Source organism: Medicago truncatula, chromosome 4 (assembly GCF_003473485.1).
Source record: "Medicago truncatula cultivar Jemalong A17 chromosome 4, MtrunA17r5.0-ANR, whole genome shotgun sequence".
NCBI classification, from domain to species: Eukaryota; Viridiplantae; Streptophyta; class Magnoliopsida; order Fabales; family Fabaceae; genus Medicago; species Medicago truncatula.
Genome location: NC_053045.1, coordinates 9,186,180 through 9,205,915, shown reverse-complemented (window position 1 = coordinate 9,205,915; position 19,736 = coordinate 9,186,180). Strand labels below are relative to the sequence as shown.

Here is a 19,736-nt window from a genome sequence, read left to right as displayed (position 1 = left end):
AATTCTTGAATTTTTTTGAAAGAGGCACAATCATTGAAGTTGCTGTTTTAATTATCTAGTTGTTGTCTTATTACATTAGCACTTAAATGAATATGATAATATAATTTTTTTTTATCACCATCAAATGAATCATAAACTTCTACTCAGTATAAATGTATTTTTTTTTTTTTTTGGTCAGGTAGCCTAGTGGCTAGAAATTCACTTTTAAAGTGAATAAGTGGGGTGTCCGGGGTTCGAACCCCGACCCCTGCATATAATAATGCATTGTCCTTGCCAACTGAGCTATGCTCACGAGGACCATAAATGTATTTTTCTAATAAGTAGCTAAATTAATAACTAATTTTTATTTTGCAGAACAAATTAAATAAAAATAAAAAATATAATAGTTTTAATAAAAAATAATTGCTTTTTTTTTTAACAAAAAAATATTTGCTTCAAAGGACTACTTTTTTAAATTCATCTTAGGTCTTGAAACTTGTTTGACCGGCCCTGACAAAAGGGTCATGCTAATAAAAATAACCTTTTGTTGTTTCGATGTGTTAAATATATAATTCTTAATATAAAATTTAATTTCAAACTTCTTAACAAATATCCTAAGGACACTCGTTAGCATTTCCTTTAAAAGAAAAACAACATTCAACATCCAATAGTAAGCATTTGCATATCTCTCACAGTCGAGATTCAAATATCGTTGCTTATAGTATTAGTCTAACTCATTCCTCGCAACCAGATTGGTAGCTGTTGTGAATTCCGGTAAAAATCACACCAATGAATAACAAAGATGTGTGGAGTAAAGGAAGTGGTAATCGTAAAGTGTCTCCAAGTAACAACAACAAAAACAGACCTAGACTTAATGCAGAGCAACACCACAAGCATAAACAAAGCACAAAGATAAGCAATGAAAGAAAGTAACAAACACACCAAAAGATTGTTGATCCAGTTCGGTCCAATATGATCTAATATGGGGGAGAGGAGCTCTCCTATCCACTATGATGAAAGTGTTACAAGAAAATAGCTTGCAAGCTTACACAAGAACAAGACCTAATTTCTACCAATTTGTGTTTCCCACTCTCTCAATGATGAACCCTAAGAGAAGACACAAAAGGAAACTTTTGATCCTTCCAATGGTGAAATCTCACTATCCAAGGTGTTTAAAATGTTTCCCAACCCAAGAGATCCTCACTACAAAGACACTAAACCCTAAAGTTACCTCCTTTGTAATCCAAGTTTCTCTCACTTCAAGCTCTCCTTCAAAATCTGCACAAGAACACTTATATAGCAGTCTTCAGCTGTCAAAATCGTGTCACGTTTTCCAAATCGTGGCACGATTGGTGCGTACGACCCAAGGTACGACCAACCTTATCCTGAAAACGTACCCAGCAAGTTTGAAAATCGTGTCACGTTTTCCCAAAATCGTGTCACGATTTCTCTGTTCTTCCAAACCACAAATTTGAAGCCAATTTTCAAAAGTAGCTTCATTTTATTAATCCAAGTTTTGTGACCTGGATGGAACACTCTAACCTTCATTTTTACGTTATCATTATATGTTTTGCCAAGCAATTCATTAACAAACACACGTATTTCCATCTTCTTTTTCAGAGGACAATGACCCGTTTATATCGCCTTAAAAACTCCATTATGTACCTTCTTTCCAACTACAAAATCATCAATCAATAATCCCTAATTCTTTCAAGGTACATATATTTCCCTTCATAAAACAGCATCATATTACCTTGTTTTCTATTTTTTATTTAACACAAATCTTTCTCCTTTGTAACAAACTTTTTCCTTTCTCTAACCAGATGATACTAGTTTTTACAAAATATGGTTTTTTATTTTGTTTTATCTCTTGTTTGTAGGAGTGAGGAGTCGGACCCGATAATTCAGGATTTAACTCGAAAGTAAATAAAATATAATCAATTATTATTTCGGTTAAAATTCAACCTCAAATTCTTTCAAATGATTCATCTTTAATTAAACTTGATTTACTAAAGTTCAAGTCTTATGTTAATAACTCCCAAGTCCCTCACCATTCGGATCCATACCAAACGAATCAACGCATGTTGGACATGAATCTAATAAGATAAGATATATTTAATTAAGATGGTAATCATTGGTGTTATTTCAGTAAATTAAGGCAAGCAAACAAGTTTCTTAAACTGGGATTTCATTCCTAATAATTTATTGGTATCTCATAGAGGTGGACAATCTTTTCTATGGATTTACTTAATCTCTATTATAATCTTTTTTATGGATTTACTTAATCTCTATTATAATCTACACATCAATATTATGGTAATATAATGCGTTCTTAATTAACCGACCAGCTATAATGCGTGCTTAGTTTGTTATAATATGGATTTCACTTCATGCTTGGTGCAACTCATTGCACGCATAATGCACTTGAATAAAGGTAACATGGGCCAAGAAGAAAAGAAAATAAACAAGATAGATATGTTTAATGCATGTGCAGTTTTGACCAATTTTTTTTATATATAAGCAGCACATCCCCGTTAGCATTTTCATCCACCCTGAGAAACTCTCCTCTTCCATCATATCATATTAACTAACCAAGGTTCAATTGTAACACAAAATGGAACAAAAATTCATTCTCACATCACTAATCATTTTCCTCTCACTCTTCATAGAGTCTTCCTTAGCCAAACATAACACTCAAACAATGACCTACATAGAGTCCTCTTGCAATGGTACCCTCTACCCTGATTTGTGCATTCGTTGCCTTAAGAAGTTTTCCAAATCAACCATAAATGGACCTCAACACTTAGCAAATGTTGCCTTATCCGTGAGCCTCTCGAGAGCATTGCAAACAAGAGGATACCTTTTGAATGCGGCAAAGGAACTCAAAGCTATTGATCACAACAACAAGAGGATGTACCTAACCGTGCAAGATTGTGTGAATCAAATTAATGATAGTGTTGATCAACTTAGTCAAGCCATCAAAGAACTAAAAAGGTTGAATAAATTTAACACAATCATCAATGATAAAGTGTTGTGGCACATAAGTAATGTTGAGACATGGGTTAGCACTGCCTTAACCGACGCTAGTAGTTGTGTGCAATCGTTCCCTGGTCATAGAATGAGCAAAAGAGTTGCGACGATTAAGGTGAAGGCGAAGAATGTTGCAGAAGTAACTAGTAATGCACTTGCTTTGTTTCAAAGTTATGCTACTAGGTATCGACAAGCAGCGGCTAGAACCGTCAAGAAGCCATGAAAAACTTGAAATCATACCTTATTTTATCACCCCTTGTTTGTCCATGTATATACACATGTTTTTTCTTTGGGTGGTTTTACATAGTTATTTAGCTAGGGTATATTGATGTGTATGAATATATGATTAACTTCATTATTATTTATGTTAATAAAAATACTTATGCTGGTTTAATTTTATTATTGAGTATTTTCATGCGTTGGTTAAGGTTAAATAATCTGAGGACTTCTAGCTAGCCACATCTCGATCGATTATTGTATATTGCTACATAAAATCTTCTTTTCTATATATTAGAATATAAAGTCTTCAACGAGTGCAGGGAAAATATTTAGTCTTCACTACCTTCGTGTATTTTGCAAGAGGTAGCACATCCAACAACATTCCCCTCACTCTGTGATACTTTTTATAGATCTTCCTTTGCACATGTGTTAGACACTTCGTATCTGGCACAATTCCATCTTCGTCAACTTCAAACGTAACACCTTCTTCAATAGTGTCCCATAGCTCATCATCAATGCCTATATGTGGCAGTACATCTTGTTTTTCCACTAGAAAAATTGAGCAGCATCTCCATTAAAGGATGCAGGTCTTGCAGAAAAGCAGTTATTATCGGAGGTTGAAGTGCAGGGCTAAGAGGTGTTGTTGGATGTTTTAGAGGCTGAAGTATCCTTCTCAGGAGTAGACATGTTTTAGAGGCTGAAGACTTCCACCAAAGTATTGATTTAACTACTGTGATATAGTGTACTTTCACAAAGTGTGTATTATTCTAGTTAAGAATAGGTGTAATTAAGCCTAAAATTTTAGGTGTTTAGAAGTTCACATAATACAAATATGGAGACAAAAAGTATAATAACATAATAGTATGAGAAAAATTAAAAAAAATCTTGGGAAACATGTTGTGACCTTTATTGGTTCTCCTTTTTGAAGGTGAGAAAACACAAGAGGGGGTTGAATTGTGTTTGCTTTTTCTTCGTTTTCTCTTACTGAAGTCACTGATCAGAAGCAGATTGAGTTCTGCTTTTGAAGTGATGTTCAGATTCTAAATGCAGCGGATAAAACAGAGCGAGAGAAGAAAGACACAAAACAATTATACAAGTTCCTTCCACAAACCGGAAGTAGTCCTGCCCCCCTTGCACTTTCAAGGAGAGTTCACTAAAAAATGTAATATCTGATTACAATTGCTCACTGCTAAAACTAGCAAGAGACTTAAAACTACTCAAGCACAACTACAAGAGATTTCCCATGCTCAAGAACACAATCAAGAGACTTCCTATACTCAAGCACAACTGCAAGTGACTTCTATTCAAACAGAATGACAAATAACTATGTTTGAGGTTGAACACTGTATATACAATCAGTGGTGTTCACAATACAAATCAGATACAGACTCTTAAGAGTCTAGAATTTCTAAGATATGAACTTTGATAAGAAATTCTAAGTGAACTTTTGATGCAGAACAATTTCAGCAGAGTTTTGGCTCTTTTAAATTGTTGTTGAGTCTCTTGGAAATCTTCAAGTCTTCACTCCTTTATATAGAGGTATGAAAGAGACGTTGTTGATTGCCAGCATATCAAAAAGAGTCGTTTGAAGCTTGATCAAATCACCAATGATCTTTTGCCTGATTTGGTTATTGTCCTATGAAGGATTAATTTCAAATCCATTTCAAGTCTGGAGGAACACTGGTGCATGCATGGCTGTTGTTCTTGTCCTATTGCAGACACAAATCAGAGTAGTGGAGATAGTGGTTGTACACTTCGTACAATTGTAACATGATAATTTTTGTTTGGAGGGTTAGTGTTTCTGTTATAGTTAATACTACTAGTTTACTTACAAGAGGCGGGGATGTAACATGATAATTTTTGTTTGGCGGGTTAGTGTTTCTGTTATATTTAGTAAAGACCCGTACGTTCGTATAATTTGTTCATTTATCGTCGATATTATAAAATGAATGTTTTAACAGATTTTAGATTATATAATATGAACTCTGGAGAAAATTGTTAAAAAAATGCTGGTAAATCAATATCTACAACAACATACATTAAACATAAAAATTTCAACAACATAATTAAACACAAACAAAATCCTTCATCGGGTATATTCATGTAAGCCTTGATTTCTTCGTAGGTATTGTATCGAATCAAATTTTCCCGAATATCATAACAAAAATTGACCAAGAAAGCATCTAATTTAATTGGTCCTTGTAAATTGTACCGACCAAATATAAAGAACATGATTTTTAAGTCGTCGTCATTTCAGAGCTTTATCTGGGTGAATTCGACGCTTTCATTTGAGTCGAACGATGTATGACAATACTTAACGCTATCCACCCTTCTTGTGTCTCATTGATTGAGAGAACGGTTAATTTCAGAATAGACTAACATCAACATAGATCCAAAATAAATAAGGTTTCAAATTATAACTAACTTGATTTTATATCTACTAGATAATTGTTCATGGTTGTGTGCAATATTTTTCAAACCGAACCGAAAGCAAAACCGTTGTGACCTATGATTCGCAGTTCAACTAATTGAACTAGATACTAAATAAATAAATCATACATTTAGTGCTAATTTTTTATAAGTAATTCACTCAATATTTTCTATTCCCTCATAGTCAATATGATTATATGCTCACTTCTTGTTGGATGCTCTAACCAAAGAGAAAGATATCAATTAAGAAGTGATATTCAAATGACAATATATAATGAAATGTAAATGATTGAAGGTAAAAATTTAAAATAACTACATACCTATTTTTTAAACGTAAGTTGTAATGCACAAACATAATATCATTCAACCTTTGATTTTTTCAAAAAAAAAAAAATCATTCAACCTTTGATGCTGTGATCTCTTCCTATTTTTTGTATGAAATCTTTCAAAGTCACTCCAACTCGCTTCACAATCAGATCATGAAGCAGTTTGACTTGGTATATTAATCACCCAAGTTCCACCTTTGGCACACTATGTCCAGAAATCTTCCACCACGTATCAATCAAAATCAATATATTCAAAATCAATATATTTGGGGAATACTCGCATTTTTACTCAGAAGGCTACATCCATTGGTATTCTATCTGACATAGTGAAATTACTCTCATTCTAGTGGTTTAAAGGTAGGTTGCATTCTTTTGCCATGATTGGTGGCAACACCCTATGTCTTGTATGGGTATTTTTATGTAATCTTCTTTGTTTTGGTTTTGAAATCACGGTGTCTGTATTCATGGCACCGGTGAGCTGACAATTATATCCTTTTCAAGTGATTCTCTTTTGCACACCTTGTGCGAGATGAATCACTTCTGGTTATAAAATCTATTTTGATTTGTTAAAAAAAAATATATTTAAAATCATGATCAATATGATAAAGCAAATATACACAATTTAAAAAACATTATTTAAATTATACTTACCATGACGCATAGCCTTAGACATATGTGCCAATGATGAACCAAACTATGGTTTTTGATAATAAAAAAAAATAGTGGGTGTAGCTTGCTATTTACAACTTAATATCATGGAAGAAGAAAAAAAAATCATGCAATTAAAAGACATTTATTGTTTTGTTATTTTGTGGTGATAAGTGTTGACTACAATAAAAAATGGAATTAAAATCTATCATATCAATTAATTTTAGCCATTAACTAATATTGGAATTAAATGTCAAGATCTAGAGTAAGATATTATACTTACTCTTGGAGTCAAAATATCCCCACTCATATATACTCCTTCCGTCTTGAAATATAAGCAAAAAAGACAAACTTTTATTCTATTTAATCTTGTTTTTAAAAAAAATCATCTTTTCCAATATTTTTTTTCTTATTCTCATGAAATTAAATACAAATTACATTTAATTTTCTCTCTTTTATTTTTTCCATAACCAATTGCCAATGAAAATTATTTTTACATATTTCCATGAAACTTATTCCAAAGAAAACACAAAAAACTATGCTACAAATTCTTATGCTTTAGTTTTTTTAATAAGTGTGATTTTTGTTTTTTTGCTTATAATTTAGGACGGAGGGAATATTTGCTTACTTAAACCAACAAAAAACATAAAAGTTCAAGTTAGCAAAGTGCAAGTTTTCATTTGGACAAAAATATATTTCATCTTTATTATTTAAAATTAATAGTTTGAGGGTTGCTTTAATAATGTTTGACCTTTGGAATCACTTTTATGTTAATGTATCCAAACATAAATTAATTCTTACATTAAACTCAATTTTAACCAAATTCAATTTTCTCAAAATTAATTATTTCACAATCAATTTTTGATAACCACATAATAAAACACATATTTAGTGAGTTATGTGACGGTGTCCAACTTTGTCTCTGCCAAACCATGTTCCGAAGTATCACCTTGGTCGAGAAATAGATCGTGATGGTTAACAAGATCTTATAAAAAATGAATGGTTCGAAAGAATTGAGGTTGAATCTTAAGTTTAACACCAAATGTCTATGGTGGACTAAATCTTAAGAGTGGTCCATCATAGATCATATTAATTTTTTAATTTCAACCCTTTGATATATAGACCTTATTAAATTTTTTAATTTAAATCGTTTGATCTATTTTTTGAAAAAAGACGACCGTTGAATCATTTAAGACTACTATATCTTCCAGTGAACCACCAACACTTAATTTATTCTACCTTTCTTCATCTTCTTCCTTTATCCTTTTCTTCATCTTCATATAATCTTCATCATTTTAAAAAAAAACTCAGATTTTTTTTAACCATATATTTTGTTATTCACACGAATTTCTAATTAGAAATTAAACTATCAAATATATAGAATAAACTCCAATTACTGTAGCATCAACAAGAGGAAAACAAATACAAACCCCAGTTTCTGTAGCATCTCTTCTCCAGTCTCTCTCTATCAAAACTCATTTCCTATCTTCTCCTTCTCCACGCTTCTTCCCAAGGTACACTCCTCATTCTGTCTCCTTCTCCCACTCTCAAATCCAAAATCAATTTCCATCTCAAAACCCTAAACCACCAAATCCACACTGAAATCACCTCCAATCTCGTCGTCAACCACCAGATGTCGTGGATATTAGGGACGAAATCGCTTGGTTTACAACTCTAACTTAATTTGTGAAATACCTGTAAGAATTGGAGACATGAATTATTTGAAAAGTTGGATATGTCACAAAATAGAAGTAGCCGCTGTTGAGATGGGTTTGGGAGGAAGTTTGCTTGAGATGGATTTGTGAAGTTGTGTGTGAGGAAGGGATTCTCATGAGGAAAGAATGAAAGGAAATGAACTAGGGATCTAGCCAAACAAAAAAAAAAACTGAATGGAGGGTTGAGATGAGCTCAACTGTCATTAAAAGGAATGAATGGTTGAGATTAGTTCGCAGGAGAAAACAGGAGGAAAAATTCACGCGAGACAATCATTTCCTCTTAACAAGTGCTCTAATGACATTTGTTAGCATAATTCTTTAATAAATGGTGGCAGATTTATGAAAATTTCCTCTTATTGCAACCTTAGAGTCATTCGTATTATCATATAAAAGTTCATTTTGTTTTTTCATTAGTACTGCTAGTTTACTTACAAGAGGTGGGGGTGCTCTATCAAAAAATCTTTGAAGGATGTATATCAATTCTTGGTCAGAATTTACTGATCTTTCGACCACACTTCGGATTATCAAAGTCCCCTTCTTTTGATAACCGGTTGATTAACAGAAAAATTAAACAAGTAAAAAAATATCATAAAATTAAAATCAATTTAAACGTGTACATTAAAATCGAACCATATAGTTTTATTTGAAAATAAACATTTAAGGAGAGATGGTCATGTACCTCTAAAGAAAATGAGAGATGGTCATGTAGGAATTTGTTTTCTGAATTTGTGTGAGCGGGTGCGCACGCGCGAAAATTAATCAAAAAACAAAGATCCTAAAACATCGAAATCTCCTGAGGAACCCACCAACAAAGCAAAGCAACAAAACCAAAACAATCCAACAATAAGAAACACTCGAGCCCTTAGCATGAATCATTATGAGAAGATCAGATGGACCATACAATCGAATGTCAAATAAACAAGAAACCTCGCCTAAAGTTAGGTCTCCCTAAAACTACAAAAACACCTTCAACAAAGGCTCATTAAATTCTTTCAAAGGACCAATTCCCACCCTAACTAACTCAAAATATAATACTGTGATATTTGTACATCCAATTGATGACAACTTTGGTGACAACCTTGCTTTTTCCTCTTCTTATTGATCAAAAACAATGGAGAGAGAAAAAGGAAGAGAGAGAATAAGAATCTCATGTGAGTATGAGAGAGAAAGTTGTCCAAAAAATATCACATAATGGTTGTACAAATATCATTTCTCAATACTATACCCTAGACGTAACCCTATATGTAAATTGATGAAGTGTAGGCCTTAGAATAAAGAATTTTAAAATTTGATTAGTTGAAATTAACCTCAAATGTAATTTGCAACGCAACCTCAAATAAAAAATATTTCGACACATATTTATGAAAAAATTAAAAGAAAAATAATTTAGTTATATCGCTTTTTATCATTTAATTTTTTTTTTTCATTTTTGTATCCAAATATCATTTTCTTGAGGTTGTGACCAAGCAAAACTTACTCCATTCACAAATAGATAGATAAAGAAAGGGTCTTGTTAATAAGTGTTTTAAGGGCGTTGTTTAAGGAACCCATAAAGGAAAATATGTTTTGAAAATATAAGTAAAACATTTGTTAAAGTCATAATCGTACAATTTCCAATGCAAAAGTTGGTACTTTTATAAGTTTAAACTATGCCTTTAGGGCACTTGTTAACATTTTCCATAAAGAAATCGCCAAATTTTTGAAAGGACCAAAATCGTAAGTCATATGTTGCTAACTTATATAAATGAAGGTTCCTAGTTTCAAACAAAGTCACACAACTATAGTAGTAATTAAGAGAAATTTGACTAAATATATATGGAAGAAATACAAAGTGAGGTAATAACATGGAAGAAGGATGAGAATGAGAAAGAAGAAGCAGAAGCTCAAGTGGAAATATGGAAATACATATTTGGTTTTGCTGACCAAGCTGTGGTGAAATGTGCAATTGAACTTGGTATAGCTGAAGCCATTGAAAAGCATGGGAAACCAATGTCACTATTAGAGTTATCATCAACTCTAGGATGCAATCCTTCATATCTTAACCGCATCATGAGATTCCTAATACACAGGAAGATATTCAAAACCATATCTACCAACCATGAAAACTATCCTTACTATGTTCAAACACCACTTTCTCTAACATCTTCAACAACCGGTGATTTAAAAACAAATCTTGTTGAAAAAAGTTATTCATTACATCGATTCAACAATTGGTGGAAAAAAAATAATGTCTGACATATATTTCTCTACATCGATTCAGTAAAACATGATTGAGAAACCTCTATTAAAGTTGGGTAACTTAGCTGCTTTAAGCTAATAGAAAATATATTTTTGTTGTAAGGTTTTTTTTCCAATGATACACTTCATTTAAATTATTGTGTTTACAAATTCATTCTTTATTACAATATTATTTAAAAATATTAACTAAATCTCATTAAAATAGAAACAATCCCACTACAATATGAACAATATTTTAAAAGGAGTACTAATAATTTGATTTGGATTTATCTTGCAGCGGATTTTGCATGATTGGGGGGATGAAGAATGCATCCAAATATTGAAGAAATGTAAGGAAGCTATTCCAAATGACAATGGAAGAGTAATTATCGTGGAAGCAGTGATTGAAGAAGGAGGAAACCACAAGTATAAAGATGTAGGGTTAGTGTTAGACATGGTGATGATGGCACACACTAACTATGGCAAAGAACGTACCCTGAAAGAGTGGGAATATGTGATCAAAATGGCTGGATTTAAGGGATGCACTGTGAAATCTATCAATGCTGTACAATGTGTAATTTTGGCTTTTTGCTAAAATTATCACAAGGCAAACTATACTTTTATTGTCTACAAAATCAAATATGGACAAAATATATTATGTAATCCTTTAAGTTATTTAATTGTGTTCGATTAATATTTTATCACAAGGAATAAAATTGGTTGCTTATTCTATGGGGCTATTCATTTAGTGAAATTGGTTGTTGGAGTGTGATTGTAACAAGTCCAATGGATGAATTTCTTGTAGACTTCCATAAAGTATTGTTTTTACTACTGTGAAGTGATATAGTGTACTCCCTCCGGTCACATTTATAAGCAAAAAAATAATTTTTTAGGTACATTGAATACCTAATGTATCTAACATATAAATGTGACCGGATACATTAATTATTCAAATTACAAGAGGCGAAAGTACCTTAAATTTTGTAATTTGATGCCATGAAGGTCCAAAATAAAAAAAATCTTCAAATTACAAGGTTTGAATCTAAACAATTTTTTTTACAGGGGGTAAACTGGAAATCGATAATATTACATAGGGGTAAACATATATTAACCCTATAATTTTTTAATGGTAATACCTAACAAACACTCAATCTCTCCAATCCAACATCTCATACAATGTCATAAATGATAGGATCGAATAGATGAAGATGAAATTCATAGGAGAAGTAGGCTTGATAGGTAGAAAATAAGAAATAATCCTTGTAATTCATATTCAATTAAAATGAAAACGATTATAGAATAGTATAATAGTGAAAGTTATTTATAGGGGTGGGTTAGACTAACTAACTGCTAACTACCTAGCCAACCAACCAACCAACTAACCATAGTTTTACTTATCAATGTGATATGATGGAAGAAGAGAATTTCCAAAGCTCAAATTTGATGAAAATGCTAATGGGGTTTGTTGCTTATATAGAGATTTCCTAACATATTCCCACATGCAATATTTTTTTGGTCAAATCCCCACATGCAATTATGCTTAGCTATTTTGTTTCTTTTTGCTGTAATTATCCCATGTTGAGTTCATTACACGTGCAATGAGTTGCGCTAAGCAAGAACAGAAACAATAGGACTATCGTGTAAAAAAATGGGATAATAGTCATTTTGATTTTGGAATGTGTAAAGAGTAATCATGATAGTCTTTCTATAAATTTTTTAAAATAGTGTTTGATTGTGCAATCTGTTTATCAAAATAGTCTATGACACTTAATTGATATCTCAATACACACAATAACTCATTTCATACATTGGATTGAAATGCCAATAAGTAAGTATTTGTAAGGACTCTTATCACAATAAGTAAGTATATTGAAAAACTGATATGACATAGTTAATGAAACATTTTAATATTAAAGACTTTTTTGACTAGCAAAGTAAACAATTATAGACTAGTTTGATATTTTGATACATTAAAGAACCATATTAGCTACTCGTTCTACATCTAGGACAAAGAAACATATCATATTAGCATCCGCGTTATTGTGTTAATTAAGCATGCATTATGCATTATAGTACCATGATGTAGAATATAATAGATAATCATTAGATCCATATTAAAGATTGTCCACCTTGATGAGATACGAGGAAACTATTTATACTGATTTGGAGTAAATTCCCATTTTAAGAAGCTTGTTTTTCTTATTTGAGTGAAGTGGTGTATGAAGTAATATTGTTGGTCAAACTTTATGGTTTACACGTTTTAAAGTATAATTAATTAATTGTTTAGTATTTATCAAAAATGCGATTCGATTGTATCTCTATTGATCCCTAAAAAGATCTCTATTGATGATCAACATAAGAGAAACAATTGTAAAAGAAAAACATAACAGAGATATGTGAGGATAGAATAAACTATCAGTAATGAAAAAATAAATAAAAAATTCATATTTAGATTTTACGAGATTTGTCCACTTTTGAAGTTGTCCCTATCAAGATTCTGATAGTACAATTTGTCTTCTTTAGAGTATGATGCACCTCTAAGTAGCTTCGTTTCATCTGATCCAAGGTGTTGGCTTTTAGTTGACATTTCTTCAGATCTTTTACTATAATACATGTTCAGTCCTTGTTAAATTTTAATATGTGATCTTGCACACTTGAACATATATTAACATATTCAATTGTTTTTTAATACTTTGTTATCATCAAAACTCTAGAGGAATTGTACAAACCAATTTTGTTCCAACATTAATATCTCTTGTACTTTTTTCCTTTGGGTTTCAATAAAAAAAAAAAAATCTTTGTTTCCCGATAAAAGAAACAACTAAATTTTTGTGTTGCGAAAATCCTCATATATAAAAAAAGTTTTTTTAAAAAATAAAATAAAATCATTGTTCACTGTTTTAATGTTAATCCATGTGTCCCATTTATTGGGTGGTCTTGAGCATGAACATGATAAATTGAGTAACCAAATCTTAGTGCGGTTGTTTCTCTTATCTCTTTATCTTGTGTTCTTTCTTTGCTTGTGAGTTTTACTTTACACTTGATTGCTAGATTAACTCTATATCTATTTCTATTGTTTTGCGGTTTGAGGTCACTTGGTTTTAGTTGCTAATTTCTTTTACTCTATGCATCTAAATTTATTTATGTGAGTCACCACAAGAAAGTACTAAAATTCTGAGGCAAAAATTCGTTGGAAATCGTCCATATCTCCTTAGTGGGTTGCAATCCCATTACAGAGGAAATTTTTGAGGAACTTTTGTTTCTGAGGAAGAATGTCCTTAGAATAATGATTTGACAGCTGAGCCTCAGACCGATGCATTTGTAAAGTCTAACACTAAAGTGATTAGTGTTTTCGAGAAACTTTGTCCTCAGAATGTATTTTATTTTAAAAAATAGTTATATTTATGATTATTTTTCTGTGTGCCAAAACTTTTGAATTTCAAATTTTTAAAAGACCACCAATATTATTTTGAATTTGTTGGATTCACCATTTAAGCCACGGTAGTTTGTGTGGATTGAGGAATTGCTGGAGCAATAGGTGGTTCACGAACATCATCAAAATCAATATGGCTAGTCTCAAGTTTAACTTTGGATGGGGTTCCAATGCTTGATGCCAAGCTCCTTATAGTAGTCAAAGGTAATGATATTTTGAATAGAAAATCAATTTTTGGAACCTTAGAAAGAACCACAACAAACAAAACGAGCCTTTTTTTCTCATTAGGTTATTGGGACACCATAAAAATTCTACATAAATCATGTCTAGTAATGAAAAGGAAAACTAAACAATGAAGAATTTAATGTAGCTATGAAGTAATTGTTAAGAGAGGAGGAGAGGAGAATGAAGAGGAGCAGTAGAAATTAAAGTGTTAAGAGAAAAATGATAGATGAAAAAATTATGCAAAGAGTGGGTATTACATAGAAATTTAAATTTTTCTGAATGAACATTCCGAGGAACTTCTTCCTCGGATTCCAATATTTGAAAAAAAATTAATCCAACCCATTTCCCCGCACAAATTTCGATTTTCAATAATGTACATTCCGAAAAAAATTTCTCTTCCGTAATTCAATGTTGACCGACAATGATTTAATGTTGATTTGACTGGGGTTGCTGCATGTTTAGTGAGGAACATCTTCCTTGGAATGCAGCTTGAAAACGTGTGCTTCTGCCACATGTCATTGTTTTTGCATGGCGAGGAAAGAGTTCCTCGGATTTTCCTCGAAAATTGACACTGGTATAGCAAGGAATATGTTCCTTGGAAAAACGTATTTTTAGCGAGGAACAATTTCTTCCTCGAAAAGTTTCGTCCGAATTCCATGGATTTCTTGTAGTGAGTTTTGAGTTCTAAATTCACAAAAATAACAATGATCTTTTTAGATTCGTATGTGCCACATATCTATTTGTGAAAACCATCAATCCCTCTACCAAACAAACACTTAAAAGAGAAATCATACTATAATATATTTTCTTTTATTTTGAGTTTCTTCATGTAAAATGTGGCTAACTAAATATAGATCTCCTCAGAATATTTAACCTTAACCAACGCACGAAAATACTCGATAATATAAAACTAAACCAACATAAATATTTATTAACATAAATAATAATGAAGTTAATCATACATTCATATACATCAATATTAAACTAGATAAAGAACTATGTAAAACCACCCGAAGAAAAAACATGTATATCATATACATGGACAAACAAGGGGTGATAAAATAAGTTATGATTTAAAAGTTTTTCATGGCTTCTTGACAGTTCTAGCCGTGGCTGCTTGTCGATACCTTGTAGCATAACTTTGAAACAAAGCAAGTGCATTACTAGTTACTTCTGCAACATTCTTCGCCTTAACCTTAATCGTCGCAACCCTCTTGCTCATTCTATGACCAGGGAACGATTGCACACAACTACTAGCGTCGGTTAAGGCAGTGCTAACCCATGTCTCAACATTACTTATGTGCCACAACACTTTATCATTGATGATGGTGTTAAATTTGTTCAACCTTTTTAGTTCTTTGATGGCTTGACTAAGTTGATCAACACTATCATTCATTTGATTCACACAATCTTGAACGGTTAGGTACATCCTCTTGTTGTTGTGATCAATAGCTTTGAGTTCCTTCGCCGCATTCAAAAGGTACCCTCTTGTTTGCAATGCTCTTGAGAGGCTAACGGATAAGGCAACTTGAGCTAAGTGTTGAGGTCCATTTATGGTTGAACTGGAAAATTTGTTAAGGCAACGAATACATAGAGTAGGGTAGAGGGTACCGTTGCAAGAGGACTCAATGTAGTTTATTGTTTGAGAGTTATGTTTGGCTAGGGAGGACTCTAAGAAAAGTGAGAGGAAAATGACTAGTGATGTGAGAATGAATTTTTGTGCCATTTTGTGTTACAATTGAACCTTGGTTGGTTAATGTGATATGATGGAAGAAGAGAGCTTTTCAATGCTCAAGTTTGATGAAAATGCTAATGGGGTGTGTTACTTAAATAGAAAATTCCTCACATGTTCCCACATGAAATTTTTTGGTCAAAACCGCACATGCATTAAACATAAATCTATTTTGTTTCTTTGCCCATGTTGCCTTTATTCAAGTGCATTATGCGTGAAATGAGTTGCACTAAGCATGAAGTGAAAGAATATAAGCACGCATTGTAGCTGGTCGGTTAATTAAGCACGCATTATATTAACATATTATGTGTAGATTATAATAGAGATTAAGTAAATCCATAGAAAAAGATTGTCCACTTCCATGAGATACCAAGAAATTATTAGGAGTAAAATCCCAATTTAAGAAGCTTGTTTACTTGCCTTAATTGAGTGAAATGAGGGGTAAATCAAAACTCGGTCAAATTGCAAGGGCGAAAAACATCTACTAACCCCATATTATTAGATGCATATTCAACATGTGTTGATTTGTCTGGTACGTACGAATGGTGATGGACTTGAGAGTTAGTTGTTGCTTATGGAGAAAATTCGATTGGAGAGAAAAGTTCATCTCACTAAATGTGGTAGATACTTTGTATTTATAACATATACATTTATTAAAAAGACACTAGATTCATAAAGAAAATTGTTTAACTTGATGCGATACCGACAACGGCGAAGTTATATTTTTATGAGGTGACTACATATAAAGATTTTTTTTTTAAACTAATCTAACAAGGCAAGAAAAAAAAACTCACAATAACTATTACTTATATAAAATGTTGTTCATAAAATATACACTTGATTCAACAAGAACTGATTATACAAAAAATGCGGCAAAAAATGCGTCAATAACACTTGTTTTCCTTATTTGAGTGAAGTGGTGTGTGAAGTAATATTGGCCAAATTTTTGTTAAAAGATTTAAACTTTATCTAAAGGCTTAGATAAATAAAAAGATACATTTTTTTAACATAATGCTTGAACTTCAATAACTAATGAGATTTAATTAAAGATGAATTGTTTGAAAGAATTTTAGGTTGAATTATATTTGAAACAATAATTGATTATGTTTTATTTACCTCCGAATTAAATCCTGGATTATCAGGCTGGCTCGTAGAAACTAGAAATAAAAAACAATACTTTGTAAGAACTACTATCATATGGTGAGAGAGAAAAAAAACTTAAGATAATATCGACATTTAGTCCTCAATACTCTTCTATACCAATGTCTTCTCGAGTATGTTTGTTACAAATAGGGTTGGGAATAGGTCAGGTCGGTCTACAGGGGCTTATGACCTGGCCTGTTTAAACCTGGCCGGCCTATTTATTAAAAAGGTTAGGTTTAGGCTTTTTAAAAAGCATATTTAAGTAAATAGGTCAGGCTTAGGCTATCACAAAAGCCTATGAAGCCTAATGGACCGGCCTGTTTATGCATGTTAGGCTTCATAGTGGACTTTTTAAATAAGCTTTAAAGTTTTATGGTGAAATAGGCTTTTAAGGCCTTATAGTAGTGATAAACAAATCTTACACTGAAATATGCTTTGAGGTACTAAGCCTATTTAAAAGTAGATAAAATGGAATGTTTAGTGACTTTAATAGTAAGTAGGCCTGTAAATAGGCTTTTAGGCCAGGCTAGACTTTTAAATAAGCCAGACCAAGCAAAAAAAATAGGCCTATGAAAGGCCATAGGCCAAGTTCAGACCTGCAAATTTTTTCGTAGACTAGACTCAAACCTATCAAAGCCTGGCCTGGCCTATTCCCAACCCTAGTTACAAAGGAGAAAGATTTGTGTTAAAAATAATAATAATTGAAGAACAAGGTAATATGTTGCTTTATGAAGGGATTATTAATGATTTTGCACTGCAAAAGAAGATGGAAATACATGTGTTTGTTAATGAATTGCTTGGCAAAACATATAATGATAATGTAAAAATGAATTTATTGTTGACTCTTTATTTTGCCATTTCTTTTTTTCTTCTTGTTGGTAACTTCTCTTGTGGGATTAAATGTAACGAAGAGAAAAGTCTCATAGTCTTTTTTTTTTTAATAAAAAATGCCTCATAATCTGATTACACGTTATTATATAGATGCGTATAAATTAAAACTGAACCAACTCAATGGAAAATCGTAAACTAAATCTACAAAGATCAAAAACCACGTTTGATTGGTTGTGTGCATGCCATTTTTTTATTCTCCCCAAACACTAAATCATATTTCGACCGTCTCTCCTCCAACTCGATTTTCTTCTCTTCTCCATCGTCTTTCTAGTTCTACACTTGTTTGTTATGGAGTTAAATCTTTATGTTTAGTTTTTTTTTTTTAGTTACTATTTGAAGAATAATGTTATGTTAAATTGATGCACCTTCTAGCATGTTAATGGTATTTAGAGTTTTTTTTTTTTTTTGAAGGATAATGGTATTTGGAGTTAACAGTTTTTTTTTTTTTTTTTTTGCTTAATTGCACTTTTGGCCCCTTATGTTTCAAGAAGTTGCGATTTTAGACCTCTAACTAATTAAAATACAAAACAATACTCCATTATGTATTGGATCTTTGGCAGTTTTGGTCCCCTAAACCAATTTTGACTTGGTCAACGCTGACGTGACACTTCAAAGCCGCCACGTGTGCATTGTTTTAATTAAAAATAAATAAAAAAAGCCACATATAAATTAAAGAATTAAATAAATGAAAAAAAAACAACAAAAAAATTTTTTAAAAAAAAAGAAAGAAAAAAAAGGAAGGAAACTGTGTTCCAAAATCTGATTCTAACTCTTCTTCCTCTCATCTCTCTCTAAAACAATATAATCAGACCATGAGACGATTCTCTTCGTTACATATAATCGCAAAAGAGAAGTTACCAACAAAAAGAAAAGAGATGGCAAAAAGGAAAATTTAACATCAAAATTCATTTTTAGAAGAAAAACGCATTCAACATCCAACAATAACCATGTGATGTTTTGCTTAGGCTCTCATCAAGTTTGTATAACTCTCATCGTCGAGATTCAAACATCGTTGCTTGTAGTATTCTTGGATATCTAATAAATTGTATATGCTATTTTAGAATATTGTAGTTGTATAGTAAATTAAAATTAAATTATATATTTCTAGGTTATATATTTAACAGAAAAATAAGGATGTTCTTTTAGCATTTTCACTTCACTAAACAAAAACAAATCCAATAAATCAAGTTTCTATGAGTAGTTGATGTTGAATTCTAGAACGTATATAAAATAACCCACATAAAAAATGAGTAGTTTATGTTGAATTCTAGAACGAATCTAAAAGTGACTACATTTGTTGATTACAATGTCCTAATTATCTAGTGAATTAAATTTTAAACAGCTCTTTTAATATATCTCCTCCTCACAAAAAAAAAAAAAAAAACTTTAATATTTCACACCCGAGAATAACCAATCAAATTGTCTCAAATTAGGAAAACCTTCAACATTTGGATTTGTTCAAATATTTACTTCTTCCAAATAAACAAAATTGAATTACTGATGAAAAAATTATAAAACATATATAAGTAAGTCAGTATTGAAATTTAAGGATAATTTTTTTTTATTAATTTCAAGTGAACAAAATTTTCTGGATTACATGGCAGATACCAGATACCATGCACATAAGTGAGTTTATTTAATTTGGAACAATCCCCAAACATATTTTTGAACCAACTAAATTAGTTACCACTACCAAATTTTTTATTTTTTTTTTACAAAAATAAAACGATATTCATTCATTCAAATCG

At 31.6% G+C, this 19,736-nt stretch overlaps 3 protein-coding genes across 3 annotated transcripts; 2 read left to right on the top strand and 1 right to left on the bottom strand.

Annotated features, from left to right (window-relative positions):
* The first annotated feature begins 2,576 nt into the window (after nt 1-2,576).
* On the top strand, nt 2,577-3,378 carry LOC25491626 (pectinesterase inhibitor 9). The gene has a single exon (XM_013599614.3). The coding sequence runs from the start codon at nt 2,594-2,596 to the stop codon at nt 3,230-3,232; it is 639 nt and encodes a 212-aa protein (XP_013455068.2). The 5' UTR covers nt 2,577-2,593; the 3' UTR covers nt 3,233-3,378.
* A 6,784-nt stretch (nt 3,379-10,162) lies between these two features.
* Nucleotides 10,163-11,159, top strand: LOC25491625 (acetylserotonin O-methyltransferase). The gene is made up of 2 exons (XM_013599613.1): nt 10,163-10,522; nt 10,863-11,159. Exons 1-2 carry the CDS (start codon nt 10,163-10,165, stop codon nt 11,157-11,159), a joined length of 657 nt encoding a protein of 218 aa, XP_013455067.1.
* Nucleotides 11,160-15,205: 4,046 nt separating this feature from the next.
* LOC25491623 (pectinesterase inhibitor 9) lies at nt 15,206-15,995 on the bottom strand. The gene has a single exon (XM_013599611.3). It carries the CDS (start codon nt 15,946-15,948, stop codon nt 15,307-15,309), a length of 642 nt encoding a protein of 213 aa, XP_013455065.1. The 5' UTR covers nt 15,949-15,995; the 3' UTR covers nt 15,206-15,306.
* Between the last annotated feature and the right edge of the window lie 3,741 nt (nt 15,996-19,736).